The sequence below is a fragment of the Neolamprologus brichardi genome, chromosome 20 (assembly GCF_056152115.1).
Source record: "Neolamprologus brichardi isolate AB-2024 chromosome 20, ASM5615211v1, whole genome shotgun sequence".
Lineage (NCBI taxonomy): Eukaryota > Metazoa > Chordata > Actinopteri > Cichliformes > Cichlidae > Neolamprologus > Neolamprologus brichardi.
Window position 1 is genome coordinate 7316005 of NC_142123.1, and position 22166 is coordinate 7338170.

A 22166-nucleotide genomic window follows, 5' to 3' on the forward strand; every position below is an offset into this window, starting at 1 on the left:
TTCCTGTTGACCGGGTCAGTAGCGCACTACCAGATCCTCCTGGTGCTTCAATCTCAACTGATCCACAGGGGAGCGAGAGCACGCAGCGGGCACGCGCACAGGGTAGCTGGGAATGAGAAGTGGGAAGAAAAAAAAGATTCTCTGCGCAGCACTTGTCCACAATGGCTGTGGATGGTTTTAGTCCTTATAAGGATAATCAATCAATGAAATTTAGAATTGCTTTTATTTTTCATGCACACAAGCAGTCGTCAAAAAAGAGAAATGAAATGCAAAACAAGCATTTAATGAAATACCTTCAATTAACATGAGAATGTATCTTTTTATTTCACAAGGCGATTTATAGATCGTGTATAATACTAATCCCGATCTTTTCTCTCTCTCTCCCTTATGTGCTGTGGTAAGTCCCTTTCGTGATGTCATTTGAAAATTCATTTCCTCTTTAGGTCAGAGGTTGTAGAGGACCCAGCACGCATGCACACAGCAACAGCAGCAGCCCCCCCCCCCCCCCCCCCCCCCCATAGTTTTCCCACTAAACGGTGAAAATATCACAAATAATAATGACAATTAAAAAAAAAAACCTTTATTCCACAAACTGAAACAAGTAAAAGCGCACTGAGTAATTGTTTACCATTGGATTTCCCAGATTAAAGTGCACTTTATTCAGTGCGCTTTAATCTTATGTGATCTGGTGCAGATAAGTCACTTCACCATCAACTGAAGGTGTGTTATTATAAGGACATCTCTCTCACACACACACACACGCACGCCGCAGTACAATCTGAAGATGCTTCACATGCCACTGCTGTTTACATCACTGCTTCCTTTCTCGTGGGAAAGATGAACTGCAGCTTATTATAGGAGTCCGCAAAGGAAGTTTCTCTGCAGAGTGAGCTTCCATCACTTGAACAGAATTTGACAAATGTGTGTGAAGCCGGGTTCATACGGAGAATATCATCTAAACGACAATACAGTCGTTAGCGAATTGATCTATACTGACTTTACCATGACTCCACTGAGCAAGGTTTTGGTGTGAGAGGATATCAGTGCTTCTCCACTTTTTTCCAACTTCCAAACGTCATTTTCATATCATTGTTTTTGGCAGAGGATCCTTCCACAGTGACTTCATTTCCTCTTCAGGTCAGACATTGTACAAACAACTCAAAGTCACATCAACCCATCTCAGTTTTCACACAGAACAGTGAAAAAACACGTTGCTTTTCATTCCCCTTTAAAGACCCGTTTCCCTCCACTAGGTGGCGCCATTTTCGTCTGTCAGTGTGGGACTGCCTCACACGCTTCCCAGACCCAAATGACTGGCTCCGACACACTCCTTTCTACAAGTTTATTGAACTTTTTACTACAACACATACAATATAGCATAGTGATGAGTCGATATATACAGAGATTTTTGCCCGGTGATTCTTCACATATTCATGTTGACGCTACACTATAGGCATACAGAAATAAATAAAACAAACATTTGTCTGAACAAAGAGCGTGCGCATTTCTTTTGCATCTTACTATGTCATCTGCACGCTATTGTACTTACAGGATTAACAATATATAGCACATGTATTTAGATATGTTCAAATCAGATAACAGGTAACAATATAGTACACACTCCCCTCTAAATTCTGATTTATTACACTTAAAACATGATGTCCAATAGAGGGTCCACAGTAGGGTCTGACCAGGAGATTATTAAATTTTGAATGTAATGCGTGAGAAAAGAGATGTTGTATGTACAATTCTGTTATGTTGGAGTAAGATTTATCTTTTAATTCCCTTCCTTTGCTTAGCTTTCACTAGGACAAACGGATCTGATTGTTTATCAGCAGTTATATAGTTTTAAGTCTAGGGTTAGGAGGAAGACAATGGGGCTGGACCACGGTAGCTATGATTGGGAATGTGAAGCCCTGAGATGTTGTTAATGCCGGTAAAAGCATCAGGCTGAGCGGTGCTGTCACGAATGATCACATACATGAGAAAGATTAGGGATCGCATAAATGAGAACACTCCTGCTTGGATATTTTACATTGGGAACAAATCTGGTTTTATATATATAAAAAAACCCATAAATAAATTAAAATAAAATGTAGGATTAATTACCCTGTAAAGTGTGACACCAGATTCACTTTAATCCCTTTTATTCTGCTAAAAGCATAAAATTAAACGAACATTTTCAGTTTTTACTGGTTTTATTCAGCGATTCACTTTCATGCAAAAACATCCACTTGTCCGTTACACGCCAAAGCAACGCTGCTTTCTTCCATCCTGATTGGCTGGTCAGGATTTCTCACAGAAGACTAACAGCACAACCTGTCAAAGTGCTCCAGACTGGTGGCTGCTCAGCTGGAGACTCACCTGCAAAACCTCCCCAACCGCTGGACTTTTGAAACAAAAATGAACCACTAAATAGAATCCACGGATTTGCCAAATGTTGATATGTTTTCACATCACGTTTAGAGATCCGAATTCAAACAAGGCCTGTAGAACTTTAAATTAGAAGATGTAAACAGCATCGTAATCTAAATGATTTTTGCGAGCCCCTATTTTAGCCCAGCTCTGATCCTGTGACAAGATGGAGACAGAAAATGGGCATGAATGAACTTATGGAAGAGATAACGACAGCTCTGATCAGACATTTCAATCTACTTACAGGTGGGGTTTTCTAAAGTTGCAACTTTCTGTAGAAACTCTAAGATCTGTCCTCATTCTGCATTTTCAAGGATGATATCTTATCATAAAGTTATACGTTTATATAATAAGCAGCTCTAGAGGTAGTAGTTACAAATGTTTGCAGAGAATGTGTGTGAGTTTGATCGTGAGAAGTCAATTCATATTAAGGCTTGGTTAGAAGACTCATAAAGTTTGACGTGGGGAAGGGGCCACATTAAATGGAACGTGGGCATCATTATCCAGGATGAGAAAGTGCATCAAAAGACTCCAACCTCATTGTATCCAAGCATTTACAAAAGGATTTCTCACTACAGACGATTTGATTGAGCTGGGTTTCCCCTCACGTATTTTTTCTCTACTCATCTCTTACCTTAAAAGAAAGGATCCAGGTATCATTTTTGCAATATAATGTGTTTAAAACACAATGACAACATCAAAAAAAAAAGTCTTGGACTCAGATTTTGTTATCAAACGATAACCTAAAGCTCTGAAACCACAATCAGGATTAATGGAAACCCGCTCTCTCTTTCTGACATCTGTCGAAGTCGATCAGACTTGACTCGCAGCATACCAGCCTCCCGAATGGACTCATGACACAGGCAAAGATTGGAAAGCTAACCCGCTAAGTGACATGCACGCAGTGTGTGAGTCTTCTGTTACAAGCTGGTGTTGCATACTATACTCTTATTTATGACAGAGAAAAAGGTCATGTCTGCCTACAGTATGTCATCCATATGATGCCCTTAAGAAGATGTGTGCAGGGAGTGGGGAAGGCTGTGCATTCACACAAACAGTTGCTGGTCAAAAACCTCTACTGGAGTATACGGCACTATTATTTACAACATGTGTGTACTAACTGATCAGATATGGGGTCAGCCCCGTTTCAGTTCAACCACCCCGAGAGGTGATCAGCATCAGTGGCATGTGTTGAAAAATTGATTGGCTGGGGGCGTTCCTTGATTAAAAATATCGGATTTAATCCTGATTGAACTGAAAAGGACCGGACCCCAAACCTGAGGGCAAGTGTTCACCATTGGAGCAGGAAAGGGCTTCAACTAATTAGAAGACTACAGGGCTACAGATCTTGGTTGTCATCATTATCGGTGATGCAGTGCAGGGTTGAGGGGGCCAGGCTGCATGCAAATGGGGGGGGAGGGTCCGGTGGACGGGTACAGTGTTTGGTCATCTTCTGCAAAGAGACAGTAACAGGAAGTTAGAGTTCAGAGAAACAGAAGTCAATTCAAAGCTCTACTGATGATTAGGAACTAACTTTTAGGAATTTTTGCCATTAAAGCACATTTGTTGTGTTTGTTTGAACACATTAGATCAATATGATTATCATCTATTGTGCATCTGCAACCTATTATACAAACAGTAACATAAACTTGTAGACTGATTTTCTCAGCTATGATACTCATGTTTTACCCTTTCTACAGAGGTGGACTAGTTAGGAAGCAGGTGCAGTTGTAGCAAGGAGGCCATATGCTGATATTTCCTCCTCTTTCTAGGATTATTTTTTCATAATCCCTCAAAAATACAGTATACTGATGAGGCTTTGAGTTATGACTGTTAAGGTAGGGGATTTGAGAATGAAGCGTCAGCGAGTGTCCGCAGAAAATTGTGTTTATGACTCAGTAGACTTTGTTAGTTACCAAGGTATTAACTTGCAGCAGTCTCCTGCTGAATCACGTAGTGCCTGTTTGAATCATCCACCTCGCTGCCACAGTGAACTTCACTCCTGTTAACGCAGATACACAAAAACAACACTGCATAACCAAATATATATCATCCTTATGTAACATTTATCACTCCAACTGGTTCCTCCAACAATCCACAAAAATCCACATTAAGTTAATTTGTGATTCTGGGATGCACACTAGCCATCCTGTACTCGATAAGCGGTTATGAAAATGGATTGCACTCAATCTGCACACACATTTAATAAAATTAAGTAAAGCAGCCAAACTAACAAGAGAAACTGCGACTGATGTCCTCACCTGTTATCATTAATGTCTCTGGCTTCACTGATGCTGTTACCTGTTGGAAACAAGACATAGTTTTATCAGTTTGTTTGCAGTAGCATTAAAAATAAGAAAAACTGAGTTGCTGACAATATTTGTATTGTGTTAAAGCACAACTACCAGAAGTGCCATAGTAGGTGCGTGCAAACACGCACACACACACACATTTAGATTGTACTTACCGTTGTCAATGTTGAGTGGGTAGGATTCCAGTATGTCCCCATTATATCTTCCTGCTCTGTAGCCCAGTGCTGTGGAAACTCTGTGGAAAACCCCACAGAAGAAACCATAGAGATGCACAATTATACATTTGGCCTCACATTCAGCAGCAAACTTGAACAAAACAGGATGCTTCATTTTTAAGATCAATGCAGATTCTCAGTGACCTTAAAAATCAATCATAATAATGTGTGTTTACTATCTACTATCTGCCTGGAAAAGATGAAGAAAACTGATTTAAACTCACGTGTTGTTCTGGACAGAGTTGGGATTGCAGCTGACACTGGTGGACTGCTGTGGTGTCGCGTTACTCTGGAAGAGGGCATTGCTGTAGGTGTTGGCGTGTTCAGTAGCACGGATGTAGGCGTAGAACGGGTTGGTGGGAGAGCAAACGGTCAGCTGTTTTGGTCTCACTGGCTTAGCTGTCGGGATGAAAAAGCGATGTAAGACAGGGTACAGCTGCAAGGAAACTGGGTCACTGGGCTGCAGAATTAAGCATCAAGAAGTGCAGTACCGATCTGTGCTGCATGGGGGCGCCTCATGGCATTCTTTGCCCTCATCGCATCTTTGATGCGGTCAACCTCCTGCTGGTAGCGACGGCGGTCCATCATGGCGCCCTCTTTGGCATCCCTCAGTGCAGTCTCCAGGGCCTTAACTCTCTCAGCAGTAGACCGAAGACGTTTCTCCAGCTTTGGAAGCTCACAGCGCAGATCTGCATTGTCACGAACCAGCTGGAGAGAATTTTCAGTCTGATTAATTCATTCACAAACTGTGCCTTTTGGACATAATACAGTTCGGTGTATTCAAAATCGCATTCTATGCTATATGCATTAAGTTTGTGTACAAGAATGTGCAGCTTGTGCAGCATTTTAATTATCCTCCAAAACTGCTTTGTGGCTAAGAATCAAACCATCACAACCGCAACTGAGATCTAATCCAAGCCCGTCTGCAGCGCAGGTTTGCATCAGTAAAACTTGTAACTGCTCTCATTTCTGGGTCATTCACCTGTTTGTGAACCTTTGTAAGCTGGTCCAAGTTATTCTCAAGAAAGGAAATCTTCTGCTTCTGGGTGCAAGACCCCCCGCTATCATCAGGTTCCATTTCGGAACTCTGCAGAGGAAAACAAAAAACGGAGACAAATGGTGAGATTTTATTTTGTCCCAAATGGCTGTAATACCTGCAGGGGTTAAGGCAGGCTCACAGAAGTTTTTCATTTAAATTGTAGTTAATCTACTACTAAAAGAAGAGCTTAAAATTGGGGTTGAAGCTGTCTGATCTCAGCTCTCTGCAGGCCTTTTGTCCCAGCTGTTCTGCTTTTTTAAAAGCTTAAGAATTTTTTTTAATCAGTACAAACTTTAGTCGAAAAATTTTACAAGATCTGACCAAAAACATGAACAGTTCATTCCATATGGCGACACCCATAATGGATTGTTTGACTAAATGCTTGTGTCTACTTTTACCCAGAAAGGACATTTCTTCATGCAACATATCAAATATTGAAGAGGATTAGAGGGATTAAGGATGCTATTGTTTTTCCTACTCAGGTTTAGCAGGCAATATTAAGGTCACAGACCTCTTAAAACCCTCTTAGCGTGTTTTTAAAAAAAAGAATTCCTTTCATTTATGACTCGATGCCTTACTTTTTTAACTCGCGACGTGAGGTCTTGAACGAACAGCTTGCGCAGGTTGTGGAGGGTCTGGAGTTCGCGGGCCTGGATGACAGACAGATGGAGAGGAGGTTAGATAGGTAGACATCTGTGGATGATGTGAAATATGAAGCAGAGAGGTAGTGATAGTTTTACTCACGACAGTCTCCTCCAGACCCTTCAAGTCCTGTTTGGTCTGCTCATGGCGCTCGTGCAGGAATCTGACAGAAAAAGCAGAAGCATCATTAAAGATAAGAATATGTCTTATCTTTATCATAACATATCATATTAATGTATCGTTTTGAGTGCACTTTATAGGAATCTGAGAACAAAATGACCCCTGAACACTTACGAGAGCTCCTCCAGGCGTTCGCTCTTGGTACTGTCCTGGCTCTTCAGGCGTTCGAAGTCAGCGCGGACCTGAGCCAGCTCCAGTTCCAGTTTGGAGTTACGACTGCATGCATGAGGTTTAAAAACACAAACAAGAAAAAAAAAAAACATGTTCAGAGACAGCAAGACAAACAGGAAACAGCATTAAAATACTTCATCAATACACACCAAACTGAATTGTTTTAAATATAACAGCAAATTTCTGTGTGTTTTTAATATACTGTCATCTTTAACAGTGTTAGCATGTAAGGAATAAGAAATAAAAAAAATGTATGTAAAACAAATAAAGATGACTACAGACTCAGTGATATCATCAATAATCCTCTGCTTCTCATTGATCTCATCCCGCAGGCGGGCCAGCTGCTTGTGGTGGAGACCACGGTGGGACTCTCCCTGATGACGAAGAGCTTTCTGGAAAAGGAAAAACAAAAAAGGAAGAGCGCCTCTTTAAAGATGCTGACCTATAAAATCTCACACTTTCAAGAAGAATGTGTTAAAATCCTGCACACACTGTTTGTGTCATTCACACATGTTGTGTTAAACTGTGCCCTAAATATGGTTTAAAAGACAGAAAGAAAGAAAGAAAGAAAGAAAGAAAGAAAGAAAGAAAGAAAGAAATGAGTCCACTGACAAACAACATGTGTTATATTGTCATTATTGTGCTGCTGTCTTCAATTGGGACATCATTGCCCTTAACTAGATATGTTGATGATTAAGGACAAAAAGTAACACATCTGTTCTGAGAGTACAATATTTACTTCAATCACCTTTGCATTAAAAACTGAAAATGAGCAAAAAGTCTCTGTTAAGCACAGTGAGCGCGGTCACCATAATAGATCCCACTAAAAGCCCCAAAATACCAGGTCAGACTGGAATAATACTTTGAATGTGTACTGGACCCAATGTCAGAAATGTACTCAGTGCTCTGCATTAAATTCTTTCCTAAGGAGGCTTCTTACCTTCACATTTCCATCCTCAGTCTCACCCTTCTCTCCATCCTTCTCCTCAAGCAGGGAGTTATCTTATAGAAGCATAAAATAACAAATTCAACCAGTATGAGCAATTTCAGCAAAGGTTTTAGTCACATATTAATATTTTTACACCATGATTTTCTGTGTGTATGTGTGTGTGTGTGTGTGTGTGTGTGTGTGTGTGTGTGTGTTACCCTGGTCTTGCAGCTTGGCCAGCTCCTCGCTCAGGGAGTCGTGGCTCTCCTCCAGCTGTCTCTTCTTCTGCTCCACACTCTGCATGTACTCTGTCAGAGAGCGGATCTTTGCCTCATGCTGTAAAAAGACAAGTGTTGCCCCACCCCAGGACATCAGAGACATAATAACTCAATCTCAAGAAGAAGAGATATCTTAGATATCTGTTTCTTTTTATCTCACGCCCACATATGTTCTCATAAATCATCAATTTCACTCTATTTTGTGATGCCTCATCATATCCTATCACTCACCTGAGAGATAAGGAGCTGGCAGGAGGAAAGCTCCCTTCCAGTCTCTTCCATCTTGCGGTGGCACTCCAGCTGCATGTTCTCCAGCTGACGGCAACGCTTCACCATGCTCTTCACCTCCGACTTGATCTTGCTGATGTAGAGTCGGGCCACAGTGAACTCCTCCTCGATTGCACCACTGATCTCCACTGGCTAAGAGTGAAAATGAAAGCAATATTTTTTTTGTTAACAAGAATTTCTCCATCGGTGCTTGATACTCTAAATGAAACCTCTGTGATCGTGCTCACCAGCTTTATCTCCCCATTACCCACGATGGAGCTGAACTCGCTGAGGTCCCTCATCAGCCCGTTGAGGACCTCAGCTATGCGTTTGCGCTGCTGACCGCTCACCTCCTGCATACGAGACAGCTCTGCCTCCAGCTCCATCAGACTGGCCTGTAAAATAAAAGAAGGTGAGCACCTAAGGAGAACTAAAACCTTTGTCAGAAAACATTTTAATTGCATCTGGACCTTCATTAAAAATACACAAATGAAAAATCTGCAGACTGGCTGAAAAACTTTGGGAGAAAGTCAAGATTAAGATTAAGATTTACTGTATGAGAGGAATACTAATGAGTCATACTCAAGACCACAGAGCTCTAAACTTATCGTATTGCTGTGGTGCCGCCCACCGTTTAGTGTGAGATACATTAAGGTCCATAAATACTTGGACAATGACTCAATGGTATTATTATCAGGATGTGATTGAAGTGCAGGCTTTCAGCTTAAATTTACCTAGTTCAACAAAAGCATTGCATTTACTTTTTAGGAATTACAGCCATTTTTATCCAGTCCCCCACTTTCAGAGGCTCAGAAGTAATTGGACAAACTAAAATCATTTTAAACCAAAGCATTGTTTTTAATAATTGGATGAAAATGATTTCCAGCCAATCACCAAATGCTGTGTTTCCTTCCTTGAGATGCTCTGTCAGGTCTTTACTGCAGCTTCACCTTCAGCTGCTGCTTCGGGTCATTATCCATTTGTATTGTGAAAGGCTGTCCAATCACCAGAGAGTATAGGCCTGTAGACTCTTGGATTCATTCTGCTACAGATATCAACAGTCACATGATCAATAAACACTAGTGACCTGGTTCCACTGGCAGTCATAGCATTGGCCTCAGAGAGAATATGATGTGGCCTGAATCACAAGCTTGTTTTGCTCCTTCATACTTTAACTGATGGTTAATTTTATGGGTTTTCAGCCTAATTATGGCCTTCTTTACTTGCACTAAAAGTTCTCAGGACCTCGTATTGAGAGCTCCAGTGAAAAGCTATAAAATGTAATTTAACACTTGGAATCAGCGCCATATATTTCATCAGAAAATTGAATAATGAGGGACTAGGCTTTGAAAAGGGGGTACTGTTAGTTTTTTTAAACTCTTGGCATTGAAGTTGAAAGTCTGCACTTTAATGCCAACTAGGTTATTTAATTTTACATCTACTATGGTGATGTACAGAGAATAATTACAAAAATTATTTCACTGTTCAAAATCTTTTAGATTTAGAAATCAAACCATTTTTGACTCCTATACAACTCCTGCAGTGTTTTCCCCTCGCGGTGCTGCTACAACAGGTGCTTGTCTCTGCAGTGCAACGAGGAAGCAAGCGGAGCCTTCTGTTCCCCCTCCTGTCTCTGAATTCAGATACCGTTCTGTTTGTCTCAGTAAATCTGTCGCACTCCAAACATTTACCATTTTCTGGGACAGTTGCTCAGCCAGCAGCTGGTTTTGCAGGCCCTTCTCCTCCACTTCCTGGCTCTTCTGGTCATAGTTGATGGCCAGTTCCTCCAGAGCTTGCAGCACCTCCTTCACCTCAGCCTTGGCGCAGTCGCTCTCCACCTGCAGCCTGCCGAGTTCAGCCTGGACTTTGTCCCCGTCACCCCTGGATGAGGCCAGAAGCTGAAGAATGGGAGGTAATAAAAAGAATGGGAGATAACAAGGAAGATAGAGGCAAATGTGGGCATTAAGGTAAGATCTTAGAAAGAAAACAAGCTGCTTAAAGCTTAAATTTTAGAATTAACAAGTATCCTCACACTCACAGCATGCGCGCTCATACAGTGTGGATATGTTTGTGTGACTGAGTTTGTGTGATCTCACCTCATCCTGGTCCAGCATCTGCTGCTTCAGTTTCTCCACCAGCTGGCACTGAAGGTTGATCTCATCATCCTGCACACACATGATGGTATCATAAACACAAAATGTCCATACTCTGTCACTTGGATGTCTCCAATATATAAATCAATAATTAAACATTAAATGGAAGTGAACAGGACCCCGAAAACATTTTGTTTCAATTATAAAACGTACACCATTGTTTTTACCATGCAAAACAGCTAAGAGCAACAGACTGAAGGCACTGTGTGAGGAATGTATGCAAGAACCTTATCATCCAGCTGCTTATACAGCTTGCGGATCTCCTCCTCATACTTCTGCCGCTCCTCCTCAGAAATGCGAACCACAATGGAGGAGGTGTCATTGTCCAAAATGGGACGCTCCTCCACAGACTCGATACGGGTCACTATTTCCGATGTAGTCCTCTCAGTCTCGGGCACATCTTCTCCTAAACGGTAGGAAAAAGTGAACAAAGAAGACACATTACAATGTTGCACTTTAGTTTGTAATGTCAGCACAGAAGAGTTGGAGGTACGCAGCCTTGAAGTCCCCTCCCCACACACACACCCCCACACCCCACCCACACCCACCAACACCTATATTTGTTCTGACCGTTTCTCCAGCGGTTGAGCTCCGACTCCAGCTTCTGAATGGTCTCCTTCAGGGTCTTGTTCTTCTCCTTCTCCTTCTCATACTTCCTCTTCCACTGCTCTGCTGTCAGCTCCAGGTTGATTGAGGCGGTGTTCCTGATGGTCTTGGCACTGTGAGAGACAAAGGGCTGATTATGTTATGTTCAACAGTCCTACTGAGTCCAAAAGCTGTCCAAAAACTCAGCTTTACCGTTGTAATATGACCCCAAGGTAAAATGAAACTTAACAATCACAAAAAGCAAATAATGCTTCACATTTTTTTAAATATCAGGTAATAATTTGGTCTTCTGTATTGGTTTTATAGGTCATGCTCAAAATAGTTTGTTGCCCTGATTTTAAAGGATAATCTTCCCTGCTGAAAAATGTGACAACACATAAACACAGTATAAACACATTTCCTAGTTTACCTGCTATTTTAGGAGTTAAATTATCATATTTACCTGTTATTTTATCTGTCCCTCTACTCCCTGCTGAACCTGAGATTGGACTATTTAACTGTCATGTGTAAATCTACATTTGAAGTCAAGCATGAATATCTTATCAAGTAGGTTAAGATGACAACATGTTGCTAAAATCATGTTTTCCAGTGCTGCTTTTGAAGGGTTAATGTTATATAACTATACTACTTCATGCTAAAAAATATGTCTGCATGTGAAGAAGCAAAACACATTTTACTGGTTTAGAAATAAACATCTAACATGACGTGTGATTTAAATCCACAGAGGCATCTACCGTTGTCCAAACATCAGAGTTGACTTGGTCTCAGTATCGTTGTAGCTGGAGGGAGAGCAGCAGATGAACATGGTGGTGCGACAGTTACCGCCGAGGGAGTCCTGCAGGATGCGGGTCATTTTGCTGTCACGGTACGGCACGTGAGTTTTCTACAGGACAGAGTAGGGATGATGAGAGAGGGTGATTAGAAGAAAAGAGAAAAAGATCAAGAGAAAACCAAGCAACATAAAGCAAAAGAACTGCCAGAACACTGCTTCATTTACTTTTGCTTCTTGATTTCATTTTAATCGTGCAAAAATTCATCAGCATAAATTCAGCAAACATTGCCCCTCAGCTTTTGGATTCTTAACCAGGACTGGAACTGCTTTTTAACATGCCAGATTGGTTGTGCCATATCCAACTACTCTGAAAATTAGCAGGCATAGTTTTGGCATTTCATGGCCAAGTCTGGTGAGCTGGCAGGAATGAAAGAGAAAAATCATGAGTGTGGGTACTGAGCAGGTCAACAGGCAGACAGTTGGTGTCCGTGTGTGTTAGAAATGAGGTAAACAAAACACTTTATAATGTAGAGAGTGAATTACACATGTTTCAGTTTATCACTAAAGTCACTAAATTCTAGAATAAAAATAAGGTTCACTGGTGGAAAACCTAATTATTCTTCTCTGTATTTAAATTTCAGTTTAATTGACTCCTTAAATATAAATCGAAGCCGGAAGTATAAACCGTTCTTCTATGTTCCTAAAAAAGTTTAACATCCAAGTCAAAGGAGCAGGAGCCCAGCTTAAAAATACAAATCCTTTACTGCAAATCACAAACTGTTATTTTTGAGGCACACTGTCCCATGGAGATAGTGGAAAGAGTGAAAATAGCTCACCGTGCCCTCAGCCAAGGCAGAGATGACATTTCCGAGAGCCGAGAGAGACTTGTTGATGTTTTTAGCCTCATCCAGGACGGCACCTGCAGCTCCGGTCTTACTGACCTGGATTAAAGAAAAACAGGGAGCGAATGAAATCAAAGAACGGAGAATGTGATGGAAAAACAGGCTTACTCATTACCTAAAACTGCAATGTGAACAAAGAATAATGTAAAATAATCACACATTAGTCATTACAAGCAGCTTCATTTACACTGAGTCTTTCATACCTTCTCACTGCCAGCCAGATCCACCAGGTACAGTTTTCCACACAGCTTCTGCTCCGTCTCCACGTGCTCCTGCTTGATGTTGATCAGGAAGATGCTGTGGCTACGAGAGCTGTGCTCATTCATGTCTACACAAACAACGACAACACAACATTCAGAGAAACATCCATTTTCTTCCGCTTATCCAATTCAGAGTCACAGGAGGGCTAGAGCCTAACACAGAGAGACAGCCAACCAGTCACACTCACAACTAAGACCAACTGAGAATCAACAGTTAATCAAACTACACTAACTACAACTAACTGAGTCTATTAAGTAGAAATGCAGAAAATGGAATAAACAAAGGTCCTAGAATTGATTTCTTATCTATTTAATAACTACAATACTGTGAATCATCCTTTCTGCTGATGGAAGACTATTACACTTCAGTCCTAATCATGCTTTAACGACCAACAACATGAATTTAAAAAATGTGGCTTCTAGATTTTTATCCAACATTTTGTTCAAAAGTTGTCTTTGTACCAAGAAAAATTGTGTATTATGTGCTATATGTTATTATAACACAGTAACTCAGTTAAGGAATAATACTTTTGTGTTTTACACGATGGCTACTATGATATAAACCCCATTTTAGACAACTGAGTGCCACTAAACTCACCCCAAAGGAACCCATCAGTAACACTGCAGGACTAAGAATGAACAGTTATTTAAAAGCTACCTTGTCAAAACCAAGCATTACCCAGAACCCAAGCTCATCACTCATCATGACTGCTGAGTCAAGAATTTGTTGGTGATAACTAATATAGCCCGAATTTACAAACAATGGGCTAAAAATTTTGTTAATTTTGTATACTGTATACTAAACTTGTATATTGTCTTCTCAGGTTGACTTTGCTTCAGGCATTTCAATGCATTTCATTCTTTAGGGCTCATCTTTTTATTTTTTAAATGACCAGTAAATAAAGAGTAATTCAGGGGTGGATCTTAAATCTTTCACATTTTGTCAACCAGACCAGCCATCACTGCAGGACAGTGGTATCAGCATTTCACGGAGAACAGGCATCAAACAGCATTGATCTAAAAGCTTCTCGCCTCTCAGACAGAGTTCAGGTTTCTCTGCAGATGATATCTGAGGGCATGAGCTCAGCGCAGTGCCGAGTGTCGGCCCATCAAACTGTTATCAGCACACCATTCTGCAGCACAGTGAGTCAGCAGCCATCGACAGGAAGCAGACAACACTGTGGTGCTCAGCATCACAGGCTATAGTAAGTCCTGTCCACTGCTGTCTCCATCCAGGCTGTTTTACAGGACAAATTGTTATAAATGATCATTTTTACCCTTTAACACTAGTGGACACACTATATTTTGCTCTGACTGATGTCTACATTCTTTCCATTTAAAGTGCCTCATAAGGAAATTTGCTGATTATCTCTCCCTCAAACAACCAATAATAAACAACAATAGAAAGTCCACACACTATTTTAACTTGTACTGTCTATGTACTGCTGTTATTGAGCTGCTTGAGGATGCTACATAGATAAGATTTAAATGAGGAAAAAACAAGTTTTTGTCACTTTTTGTTTGAGTGGAGGAACTCTTCTGACAGAGCGCAAGCTGCAGGTCAGTGAAAAGTGTGTGTGTCGGGTCAGACAGTGTTTTATTAGCCTGTCTGCTAAGAGACTGCTCACAGATTAGCTCAAAGGATGGATGCCTGAAGCCGCCGATACTATGGAAAAAGCAATAAACTAGCTTTTTGACATGTCCTCCCTGTTTTTATATTGGCAGCTTAAAATGATTTAAACTGTTTGGATGGAGAGACTTTGGATTGTGAAACAAAGGAAGAGAAAAGGCTTATAGAGCAGGGCAGCACAACTTTTTGTTTTGCATCAGACTATTGATTTGTTTTTTCATGGAGGTTTTTAAGTCCATTTACTACATTATCACCCCAACAAACAGCCTTCCACTTTATCGACTTTCCAGAAGTTTTGGACGTCTCAGGGCTCTATAAAGTGGCCCAAGATGCTTACCTCTGTATTAGCATTGAAAAACGCATGAATTAGATTTCTGGAATATTTTACCATGTTTGCAATCTGTGATAACTGCATACACAGACCTCTTATATTACTGTTTTTACAGGAATTTTGGTCCTTTGTCTTCAGTTTCAAGACTTAGATGATAGAAAGTCTGTTTTTTTAAAACCCTTTTTTTCCTTTGTTTTATCACATGGCATATTTAATTTATTTTATGCTGAATGGGACTTTTTACTCTGACCTACATTCATATTCTTGCTACACTACCTACATGCTGAGATCATCAAATTACTATTTACAAGAAGGCTGACTGCAGTTAATTAAAGGCACACACTAGGAAGGAGGAATGTTAAAATGAACTACAAGCCATTAAAAAAAGGCAGAACAGCAGATTAAATGTGAACGAATTTATATTCTTCCACATCACTAGATAAAGTGTTTTTGACCAGAGTACAGCTCATTTAACTTTATAATATCGGTTTAACTGATATTCTCTGTTTTTAAAAAAAAGCACTAAGATTGGAAAAATGTTGGCAAATGTTCTCCTGAAAGGTTGGAAATGATCACCTCTAAACTTCAAGTATTCCATTTTAACAAGACAAGATGGCTGCTTTTTTAGTCCACGCTGTCTAACAGATTTTTTCACATTTACAGCAAACTAATGGAGCAACATACAAATGTACTGCTTTATTTCTGAACTACAGACGATCTGCAGTAGGCGGTAACTTAAAAATCCATTTCAATCACTTTGCAGAAAAGCCCATTTTCAAAAGATTTCACAGAAAGACTTTGTGTGTACTAACACACACACACACACACACACTGAGGCACAAAATGCATTAACTCTGAATGGCGGAGATCTGTGCAGGCTGAGATTTATAAGTGTGGAGCAGTGCTGATGTTTTTTGTTTGACACAGAATCCCAAAGCAGATCTGACCTCATTCTTTTCTTTTAGTCTGCAGTGGAGTTCAGCTCTGAGTCAGCACACAACCCACAGAAAAGCAAAACGCACACACACACACACAGAGTTGTGATTTTTTGGAGCGATATTTATCAGCAGGGTTTCTTTATTATTTTTTAAATATTGCTCGGTAAAAATCTATACTGCTAAATATTTAAGACATACTTACAATCCTGCAGAAATTTTAATGTAATAAATCTCAGGGTTTAGTGGCAGTAAGCTCAGCTGTTATTTTTAGCTATTTTTATTATATACTGCAGTGAGATTTTACGCCATGAGACTAAATAATCAGCTTCACCTGTAAAATCTGTATGTTGGACACATCAGTTGCTTACATTTTTATTACCCGACAACACAGGTGTGAGTCAGCAGCACTCAGGTCGATACAAAGTACTAGAATTACAGAAAAGGTCAAGTTATGCTTCCGGTGTTTTGGTAGTTTAATAGCACTAATCAAAGAAAACCAATTAAATTTACAGGAGGAGCAAAGTACAGCAGCTCCTGATGCTTGTTATGACTTTATTAAAATAAAATTTTTCTTTCCCAATTTGTTATTGTCATACAAACCACTTCATCTCTCACAATTGCATCACATTATGAAATGCATATAACAGAACCTCATTTCTGCGAAAATGAGTGAGGCTTTTTGTGATAATGCACAATAACATGCTGATTACATAACACATTAACAGGCCACATGAACTCAGCTGCCATCTCATGCATCACTAACAAGTCCTGAGAGCTAATATTAGCAACAGTGAGAAACTAGAACTGGTATTCTGGTACGGAGCAGTAAGAAATCAGAAACGTTACAGAGTAAACATTCAGATTTGTCTTTTTGTTACAGTATTATATATAAAAATTATGGGGGGAAAACATCAGTCAGGACTGTATTACTCATATGCATCTGTAACGCAAAGATAAAGACTCACTAGTCACAGCAACGTGGCGGTTATTTTTGCCCTCATCAATCACATCCATAACTTCATCAGGGCTTGAAACGAAGCGCTCAGTGCATCCCTAAGGACAGGAGAGGAATAGGAGACAAGCATATTATCATTTACCTGATGCAGCCCATGAACAGATATTCAGGTAGGACACCTACCTTCACATATGGCACCCTGTTCTTATCCTCATGAACAGACAGGTTGGTCTTTGTCACTAAAAAGTAAATAAAGGAAAATCAATGACTTTTTTGGAGGATATTTTAGAGCAAACGAAAAATGCTGCACTGGTTAATCACTGGTGGTAAATTAAAATAAATTGACGTGAGTTATTTATTCTAATACTAACCGTCCAGGAGATCACGGATTTTATCCATATAGATCTCAAAGTAGGAAACCTGTTGGAGAAGAAAAAAAAGTTTCCTCATATGGAAAAAAAAACCTTTAAGTGAATTATTGTTTGAAGCGGGTTTTCACGCCTGCAGAAAATTACTTATTAAAAGAAGGCATGTCCAAACAAAGCTTAGCACAGTGAAACAAAAACATAAACATAATACAAGATAAGACATCAACGCATGTAACAAATGTGACACCTTGATGTGGAATTCAAGGTTTTCATCCATGGCAAAGATGTGATTGAAAATGTCCTCGGCGATGCGAGGAATGATACCCATCTGGTGAGGGTCATGCAGCTTGCCCTGCAACAGGAAATTGTGCATGTAATTACATGTGAGACACAGCCACACAGTAAAATCTAGTTTGATATATTTCCTTTATTATAATAATGCCTTTAAATTTCCATAAATTCTCTGGTAAATCACCATCCATAAGAGGAAAAATGGGTATGTAACAAAGAATCAGCATAATAGCCCAACATTCAAAAAAATGAACATTAAAAGAAAATTTACCTCCATAGTGTGAGTCTTCCCGGAGGAGGTTTGTCCATATGCGAAGATAGTGCCATTGTATCCACACAGCACATCTATAAACAAGAAAAAACAAGAAAATGAGGTTACGCAACATGCGTTCATTAATTTGAAGAATTGTAATTTATTTAGCAGCTCATCCATACCTTTCACGATCTGCTTGGCACAGGTGTTGTAGACTTGCTCCTGGGTGGTGTTGGTTGGAAACACCCGATCAAACGCATAGGACTTTCCCTGCATAGACAAGGAACACGAACAAAAAGGTCATAAAATCCTACTGAAGTACAACTAATGGTTCAAATGAATGCATCCTTTGTTCCCGACCAAGCATTAAGGAAGAATGACGGTGCATTAAAACATAAAAACTTTAATAAGAGTTGCTTTTTCCATGACATTATCCATACTATAACTGAGCCACATCTGTGAAGGGATGTTCTAAATTACTCACGTACAAATTAGAGAACAGAGTCACCGAGTGCTGAGGTGCATAGTGCTTAAAAGTCGCCAACACTCTGGAGGTTTGGAGCAGTTACTGAGTCATTAATATCAGCACAAAACTGTGTGCCAGGAGCTTCGTGGGTTTCCATTTGCCGATCAGGTCCTGTAGGTGTACGTGTGTAAATCAAAGGTAAAACAGAGTCTGAAATGCAGTTGTGTAAAAATGCCTCTTGGTGGATGTTTTGTACCACAGAGTAAAATAGTCAGAGAAATATTTCATCCTTGATTTAGCATCTTCATATTACTGGCTAGGCGTACTGAAATGCTTTATTTCTAGCATCACGCTGTATATTGTACTACATACGAAAACTAAAATGTAAATATGAAAACTTCTAAGTGGGTTAAGTACTAAATTAATTCTTGGTTGGATACAGCAAATTTCTTAACAGCCGACGATTACAGTTGACAGTTTAATGTTTGAACAGACCAAGGCTAGCTGTTTCGCCTCCAGCCTCAGCACTGACCTGCTAAATGGAACAAAACTCTAGTTAATAATTCCAGTTTAATTGCTGAAAGTGATAAATGCTCAGAGTTTGCTGCCCAGTAACAGAAATTCATCACACTCTGAAACAGAAAACAGGAGCATATCTTATGGCTTATTATAAAGGTATTAAATAAATGCAAGCATAAAATCTAATGATGAACAGGTAGCTGGACACAATGTAGAAAAACAAGGGACAAAAATCATCCAAATGAAGCTCATATCCTGTTTATATAAGTCTAAAATTGAGTCTGTATTTTGTATTTTTTAAACGTTGTCCTCATGATAGATCGGTTCCTCCTAAAACCCACAGTCACTGTGTGAGACACTGACAAGTGACTCAGCCCAGACAGGCACGGCTGCAGAAACCAGGCTAATAAAACCCTGAATGTCACCATCCCATCTGAGGCAGAGTCCACAAAGCAACACAGAATGATGCTGCCAGAACATGAGCTGTAGAAAATGTCATTAACAAATTGACTCATCTGCAGACCACCCCCATGCCAGCATGATTGAACAGAGAGACAATTCAGTCTCAGGATGAAGGAGGTTGGGAGGGATGAAGGAGGCACACAAAGAGGCATAAAAATGGAGATGAGCATTGAGACAGTAACGACAAAAGACTGAGAGAAAAACACCAAAGCGGGATGAAATAGTTGATAAAGCCAGAATGGGAGGCACAAAAAAAGGTGGAGCCAGAAAGGAGATAAAGCAGGTCAGTCAGAGATGCCTGAGCTCACTGAATGATTATTGATCATCTCTATGGGCAATTAGAGGGATCAGTTTCTGGCTCTACTGTACAGCATCATGCTGCGGGGAGAGAGGAAGGTCAGGATGAGATATTTCCATTAGTGGTAGACAAGATTTCAACATGATTCCTCCCTCTACATATTAGATACGTCATTTGTACTTTAATTAAAATACTAAAATTACATAAATACATTGAAAAAGCACAAATATTTCTTTGAAGTCAGCGTCTCGTATACTGAATATGGCAGACAGTTAAGGGTGCATTAACTTTCTAGTTTCCAGTGGTTTCTTTAAACTATGTAATTTTCATTAGACATTCAAGCAGTGTTGTTGCAGGCACTGTAATAAGATGACATTGTTGGCTATAAAAAATAATTTTAGGACATATTTTTTGTTTGTTTAACCTCAATAAAAAACAATTAAAAACAGCAAATGAGAGATATGTGGCTTGTTCAGGTTTGGTTCCACCCAACAACCCTTCATCTGTCTTCTAAGCTGAAACATCTACTGCTTCAAGCATCTGCTGAGTAATAAACACAACAGAAATTAATTCAGTCTTGTGTTTTGCATATAAACAGGCCACGTTTTCTACTTCGGCACAGCAAAAGAAAAAAATGATAAAAATAAGAATAGAAACATTTTGAATCAATAAATAAAATGAAAAGCAAAGATGATCCTGGGCAATACTTTACATTTATTTCCCTTCATTTATATACAGGTAACAGTTTATAAATTAAGGGCTCTTATATCTCCCATGCAGGAAAATAAATATATAGGAAAATAACTTAAATGTGTATGTCATATACAGTTTGGAACATGTCATGTCACCATCTATGTCTCTTTATAAATGTGCCATAAAATGTTTAATGATGGTAAACTAAAGTAAGCATGATGATGGGCCTGATGTGTGTCATTCATAAGCTGCACGGTGCAGTCCTCAGTCAGCTGATGTAGGAGGCCAGAGTGCGCATTTTATCAATGTTAGCTACATAAAAGCCATGGGTACTTGTTATGCTAGGTGAAAGGACAATTTAAGGGTAAAAAAAAAAGAGGGGGGGGGGGGGGGGTCCCGTTCCTCCCCTGAATATTGTGTTTTCCTGCTGATCTACAACCCAAACAGATGGGCCGGGCTGATGATTTATTGATGGAGGGCCTTCCTGCACAACAAAGCGGCTTCTTTTTACTCACCCCGACGACGACGGTGTCATCTCCTTGGAATTTGGGTAGAAACTGGTCCCCACGTAAAATCTCCGACTGATTTAGAGGACGAAAGCGACACAGCACTTTTATGTTGCATTCCGCTGGGGCATCGGCCATTGCGCAGATTCAAGGTGGAGGATGCTGCTTTCTGCTGAGAGGAAAGATGCTGCTGACGCTGGAGGCGATTAGATCTTGGGCCTGATCTGTGCGTCTGAATAAGCTCTGAGTGATGCGCGCAGGATCCGGTCGTTTTATATCGAGGCGGCTTTGAGGATGGCGGACAGGTCGGCCTGTTTCTTACCCTTACCGGCTCAGAGAGACGATAATAAATTTATGCGCAGCTGGACGGTGTTTTCGTGTCGCAGTGAGGCGGCCAAGCTAAATTGGATGTCAAGGCGCAAAACAACCCCCTACATCATTAAAACAATGAGCTCTGAAGCGAATCGATTGCCCCTGCTGGTTTGTTTCTCGCTTGTCGGTTCCTTTTGTGTTGTTTCGTCCCTTCCCGTGCAGGGGCGGCGGTGGGTGTGCGTCTGGCCGGTTGAAGGTGAGATGCTGCTGGAAGGGCAGTGAGGTAAAGCTGCTGCTTGATCGCTCTCCTTTGGTCGCCACAGCGCCTCCTATCTGTAATCCGAGGAAGGGCGTGGTCTGCATCCGCCTCTTTAAAGTGGTACCCACAGCCTCAGCATCACCAAGGCCCAAGGTGAGGCGTCACATCTGAACAGAGGATCCAGGAATAACTTTGTTCTCATATACATCACAAATAGTCGTTGGCTCTCATCCAAGGAATGACTGTACTGCTTGGAAAGCCATATGAAACGATTTGGGGAAGAGAGATTATTGATTAAGGGATGATTAAGCTTCAGCTTAAAGTGGCATTACAGGCCAGGGTGATGCAGCAATATGTCGAGACAGCACATTGAATGTCAGAAACCTGTAATTAACACTGAAAATACAACTACTATGGAGTTAGGCTGTTTTAGTATTATAAAATATGGCCTGTCTGCAGAAACACAGGAACCATCTATATGAGCTATTTGCAGGGTTCTGGTATTGTGAAAACTGACTTAAATCGAACTGTGGTTTTTCTTTTAGAGTAGTCACGTATGTTACTTATGTATATATATTTTTTCTATGCTTATGTTACATCTATCTATCTCTATAATTTTTTAAAGGATATTAAGAAAGTGTTTCAGCAAAAGATTTTGATTTCTCTCTATAACGAGGGCAGGACTGTGTGTGCGACCTGAAGGAATATTTAAACACGTATCATATCATATTCAAATATTCAGAAC

General features: G+C 40.3%; 1 protein-coding gene across 2 annotated transcripts; it reads right to left on the reverse strand.

Moving 5' to 3' along the window:
- Positions 1–1327: 1327 nt before the first annotated feature.
- Positions 1328–21480, reverse strand: kif5aa (kinesin family member 5A, a). Of its 2 annotated transcripts, XM_006785438.2 has the most exons (29): positions 20860–21480; positions 18089–18176; positions 17925–17998; positions 17610–17714; positions 17366–17414; positions 17178–17233; positions 17005–17092; positions 13084–13208; positions 12815–12919; positions 11941–12089; positions 11171–11319; positions 10828–11006; positions 10544–10612; positions 10139–10345; positions 8696–8842; positions 8412–8600; positions 8121–8238; positions 7915–7976; positions 7257–7366; positions 6918–7019; positions 6726–6786; positions 6560–6631; positions 5925–6029; positions 5434–5650; positions 5167–5341; positions 4883–4962; positions 4677–4716; positions 4332–4417; positions 1328–3868 (listed from the first exon to the last, which is right to left on the reverse strand). In XM_006785438.2, exons 1-28 carry the CDS (start codon positions 20986–20988, stop codon positions 4339–4341), a joined length of 3129 nt encoding a protein of 1042 aa, XP_006785501.1. In that variant the 5' UTR covers positions 20989–21480; the 3' UTR covers positions 1328–3868; positions 4332–4338. The 2 variants fall into 2 exon arrangements, with proteins under 2 accessions (XP_006785501.1, XP_087690361.1); XM_087834235.1 differs by having other exon boundaries at positions 17925–18176.
- Between the last annotated feature and the right edge of the window lie 686 nt (positions 21481–22166).

What these genes read in the sequence shown, in the direction of transcription:
- kif5aa (XM_087834235.1), bottom strand. Translation starts at nt 20,988, where the DNA reads ATGGCCGATGCCCCAGCGGAATGCAACATAAAAGTGCTGTGTCGCTTT. An exon ending in ATGACACCGTCGTCGTCGGG is followed by an intron (nt 18,177 to 20,859) that starts GTGAGTAAAAAG and finishes TTGTCTATGCAG; the next exon opens with GGAAAGTCCTATGCGTTTGA. An exon ending in GCTCAACCGCTGGAGAAACG is followed by an intron (nt 11,007 to 11,170) that starts GTCAGAACAAAT and finishes CCTACCGTTTAG; the next exon opens with GAGAAGATGTGCCCGAGACT.